General features: G+C 48.0%; 1 protein-coding gene across 5 annotated transcripts in view; it reads right to left on the bottom strand.

Annotated features, from left to right (window-relative positions):
- LOC123516615 (glutamine synthetase) overlaps nucleotides 1–4,721 on the bottom strand; it is a 7,485-nt gene continuing 2,764 nt past the window's right edge. For 3 of the 5 annotated variants that reach the window (XM_045276197.1, XM_045276177.1, XM_045276189.1), the window contains exons 2-3: nucleotides 1,340–1,516; nucleotides 1–1,229 (exon numbers count right to left, since the gene is read on the bottom strand). In XM_045276197.1, coding sequence (XP_045132132.1) covers nucleotides 301–1,229; nucleotides 1,340–1,508 — 1,098 coding nt within the window. In that variant the 5' untranslated portion in view covers nucleotides 1,509–1,516 and the 3' untranslated portion in view covers nucleotides 1–300. The remainder of the gene's footprint in view (nucleotides 1,230–1,339; nucleotides 1,517–4,721) is intronic. The other 2 variants (XM_045276207.1, XM_045276183.1) reach the window with 1 other exon arrangement.

Here is a 4,721-nt window from a genome sequence, read left to right as displayed (position 1 = left end):
TACATAAGACATATTTATTTGCAATCTTAACAATACTAAAATTACGTATGTATTTACACATTGCATTGCTTCAAAAGTTAATCAATAAAAAAGTAGTGTACTCATAAGATAACAAAGAAAGGGACGAAGACAATGTTTGGGTTGTGAGATGGAGATTCAGAGATTATGAATCAAGGAGCCGCGTCCTCCGCCAGACACTTAAGGCGACGCCGAAGATGTGTTAGTTGTAGTTGGCGGGAGCCGTGTGAGGCCGCGCGGGAGATGGATAACACGGCGAACAGGAAAGGAGAGGGATGAAGGTTAGCACTCGTCCAGGCAGATGGTCCTCACTAACCGTTCGGACACCACATAAGGATCAGCATTGGACGACGGCCTCCTGTCCTCCAAGTAGCCGGTCTTCTCCTCTGCCACGCCGCGGGGGATCCTGATGGAGCAGCCTCTGTTGGCCACGCCGGCGGAGAAGTCGTGGATGGAGGAGGTCTCGTGGTGTCCAGTGAGGCGGCGCTCGTTGTCCTTGCCTCCCTTGGGGTCGTAGGCCTTGATGTGCTCTTCGTGGACCTTGGACATCTTCTCGATGGCCTTCTCAATCTCCACGATGCCGTTAGCTTGCCTCATTTCCACCGTGGAGAAGTTGGTGTGCATGCCGGCGCCGTTCCAGTCTCCTGGAATGGGCTTGGGGTCCAGGCTGACCACGATGCCGAAGTCCTCGGCCACGCGGTGCAGCAGGTAGCGGGCCATCCACAGGTCGTCGCCCATGGAGATGCCCTCGCAGGGACCCACCTGGAACTCCCACTGGGCGGGCATCACCTCGGCGTTCTCGCCGGAAATGTTGATGCCGGCGTACAGGCAGGCGCGGTAGTGTGCCTCCACCACGTCACGCCCGTAGACTTTCCCAGCGCCAACTCCGCAGTAATAGGGTCCCTGGGGTCCTGGGAAGCCGTTCTTGGGCCAGCCCAAGGGGTGGTTGTCAGTGTCCAGCAGCGTGTATTCCTGCTCCATGCCAAACCAGGGGCGGGACTCCGCGGCGCGGGTCATCACTTCGAGGCATTCACGACGGTTGTTAGTATCTGTGGGCTTCTTGTTGTGCTTGTAGGTCTCGCACAGCACTAGCTTGTTTTCGCCGAGGCGGAAGGGGTCGCGGTACAGTGCCACGGGCCTCAGGTACACGTCGCTGTTGCTTCCCTCAGCCTGTCCCGTGGAGGAGCCGTCGAAGTTCCATTCCGGCAGTTCTGTTTGAGAGGAAGTGTACTCTTAGAACTCGTACCGTACATTTATGAGCAGCCTGTCTGTCAGCCAGCCATGCAAGGCAGTAACACAGCAGCAGCACATCGTTTCTCACCTGCAGGAGTCTTTGGGATGAAGTGCAGGGTGCGAGTCTTGGATCGGAGGTTCTCCCCGGTGCCGTCTACCCAGACGTACATGGCCTGGCACTTATTTTCCGGGAGATCCAGGCGCATGTACCGGTCTAACACCGTTTTGTTGGTGCCTTCAAGCTGGAAGTGCGACATCGTGCCTACTGGGGAGAGAAAAGGTCACATTATAGAGGATTTCTGAGTACACATACAATGGTTCTTTGTGTGAATGCAGACGCCGTATACTCTCCAACATCTCAACGTCTTACCAAATACTTTAGGTTTGAATGGAATTGTTAAGGAATGCAGTGTGTTATGATTCTACTGAGAGTTTCTTACAGATCTAGGAAGGGGTCAGTATTGCGATGAAAGAAAATGGGACACATACAGAGGAGGGTAGACTGTGATATAATGAAGGAGTGAAGACAATGGGAGACCTTCGTGCACGGTTGACTATGAGTTGGTAACAAGGGAGCCAGGCACGCGTAACACACACACACACACACACACACACACACACACACACACACACACACACACACACATTCACCAGCAGACGACCGAGGTGAATTACACATGACACGCGCCGCCAATCAAGCAAGGACGAAAGGACAGGATACAGTGCTTCCTGGGGCCAAAGGAAGGAAATGTGTCTCATACCGCTTGTCAACCACTAATACCACCGCCACCGCCACCACCACCACCACCAGTACCACTACCACTACCACTACCACTACACTACTACTACTACTACTACTACTACTACTACTACTACTACAATCATGAAACGCATTTGCCAATCTGCACTGTCCACTGTAGCCTGACAAACAATCACTGGTATCATGAAAGCACCCTTGAAAACACGGGCAACATCCATTAGAGGCTGTTGAAAGCTGGAGAGATAAGCCACCGCAGAGTTTGAGAGTAAGCCTGCCTGACCACAACAGTTTTCCAAGGCCACAGAGACGACTAGCTTGGTTTTCAAAAGAGTTTCTCCTTATGATAAACTAGAAATCTTGTCAGGCCATCAATAGAATCATTAAAATATCCCTGAAAAGAATGACTGTCTTCAACTAGAGCCTTTGGAAAGTGTTGGTAAGAGGGTGAAGCGTTTTAGAATACTGGCATCACGAAATAATACTCGTCCATTGCATCATCACTACCACCACCACCACCACCACTACTACTACTACCATCACCACCAGTTTCCAGTTACTACGTTATTTTAGAGTTGCTTATCTAGATTCTGGCTCGAACTGACATATCTCAATTTTTTTTTTATATATTCCTTTTTAACGATATTGTACTTGACATAAAGATTGAGGTAAAGAAATACTGAAAAGATACAATTAACCACACTATCAAACTACTACTACTACTACTACTACTACTACTACTACTACTATGGCAAAAATAACAGTGGGAAACAAGGAGATGGAGACGCGTAGAGTTTGAGAGAGAGAGAGAGAGAGAGAGAGAGAGAGAGAGAGAGAGAGAGAGAGAGAGAGATCGGAAATAACTCGGTTGTCTGTTGCCAAGTGAAACAGGTAGCCTATCCCCACCCCCCATACCATATTAATCCCCATCCTATACCCACCCCTCTTACCAATCCTCCTCCTCCTCCTCCTCCTCCTCCAGCATCTCCCCCCCTTCCACACACACACACACACACACACACACACACACACACACACACATTCTTCTTCATAGTTGTTATTTTCTTACATGTCACGTCAGTAAAATGTGTGTGTGTGTGTGTGTGTGTGTGTGTGTGTGTGTGTGTGTGTGTGTGTGTGCTACTTTTTTCCCTTGTTTTTGTTTCTTCATAGCGGACCACGACCCCTCTCTCTCTCTCTCTCTCTCTCTCTCTCTCTCTCTCTCTCTCTCTCTCTCTCTCTCTCTCTCTCATACAAAGCGCCCATGCCTTGAGCACGCAGTGAACACGTGTCCACCGACCCCGATATAGTGGACGTGCCCCGCCCTCTCTCTCTCTCTCTCTCTCTCTCTCTCTCTCTCTCTCTCTCTCTCTCTCTCTCTCTCTCTCTCTCTCTCGCCTGGCGTTTTGATTTTGTGCCTGTGTTTAAGAACAAGGAAGTAAGCAAGGGGAAAGAGAGAGAGAGAGAGAGAGAGAGAGAGAGAGAGAGAGAGAGAGAGAGAGAGAGGGGCAGATAAAAGTAAATGAACAAGGCACGAATCACAACTCCATGAAAGGTTGACAGTAAGAGAATTTGACAGCTGAGAGAGAGAGAGAGAGAGAGAGAGAGAGAGAGAGAGAGAGAGAGAGACCTACTGACAGCGCATAGCCTTCCAAGCATTCTTATTGCCACTTTCTCTCTCTCTCTCTCTGGCTGGGCACGGGTAAACGAACGCGGGGTTTTTCCACACACGCCTCGCTGTCTGGTTCTGCCCCTATCACTCCCCACATCCCACTCCCTACTCCCCACTCGCTAATCCCTACTCCCCTCTCGGCTACCACTGGCCACGTGACCCGAGGAACTGGGGAATGGGGTAGGAGAGGAAGTGGGGACAGATATTAATGCCTCTCCTTATTCCTGTTTTGCTCCTTTATACTCAGAAACGAAACTGAAATGGCAGGTTACTATGTCGTGTGTGTGTGTGTGTGTGTGTGTAGTTACATCGCAAGGTGTTTCTATCATTCTAGTTCATCGTAAAGTGAAGAAAATGAGGTAACAGATGTGATATGAAGTGTTTGGCAAGCTTCTTTCATTCATGCAATTTTAACACAAGCCAAACGTTTAAACCAGGGTAAAATTTAAAAGGTATGTCATGTTTTTTTTTTACTAGTTCTTTAATTCACTATCTTTCTAACACACCTTTAAGTGAAATAAGGTGAAAAAGTATTATTGTTTCTCGATCTTGTCTTCGTTGCATTGTTATTGTTTGGTCTCAATTGTTACAAGGCTACATACTTTTCCCATGCGAGTTTCTCCTTTTAGTAGTGTAGAATTCTCGTTTATTATGACATTGAGCTCGCGATTGCATGAACAGGAATCTGAGTGACAACTAGAGTCAACTGAATCCTCGGCAAACTGTTACTAAGACTCGCAAAAGTACCCTTGAATACATTTATAGGAGTTATTGCAGTTTCCACCAACACACCACAAAACTATTCACATCCTCACGGTCTAGATCACACTTCGAGCATTTATAACCCCATTTTACCCTGTCGGAAATGATTAATAACTTCCGGACATAATTTAAGTTAGATTAGGTTAAGTTTGGTTTCCCCTTCCTAAAACCTCGCTTTCCCAGGAGGTCCCCAAGCTTGTTAGACATAGGGAAAAGAAATACAAGATAGGGTATATTGGTTGAAACTACAAATTTTACCCATCTATAACATCCACTAGA

The sequence above is a fragment of the Portunus trituberculatus genome, chromosome 6 (assembly GCF_017591435.1).
Source record: "Portunus trituberculatus isolate SZX2019 chromosome 6, ASM1759143v1, whole genome shotgun sequence".
Taxonomy (NCBI): domain Eukaryota; kingdom Metazoa; phylum Arthropoda; class Malacostraca; order Decapoda; family Portunidae; genus Portunus; species Portunus trituberculatus.
This window is presented reverse-complemented; position numbering and strand designations above follow the sequence as displayed.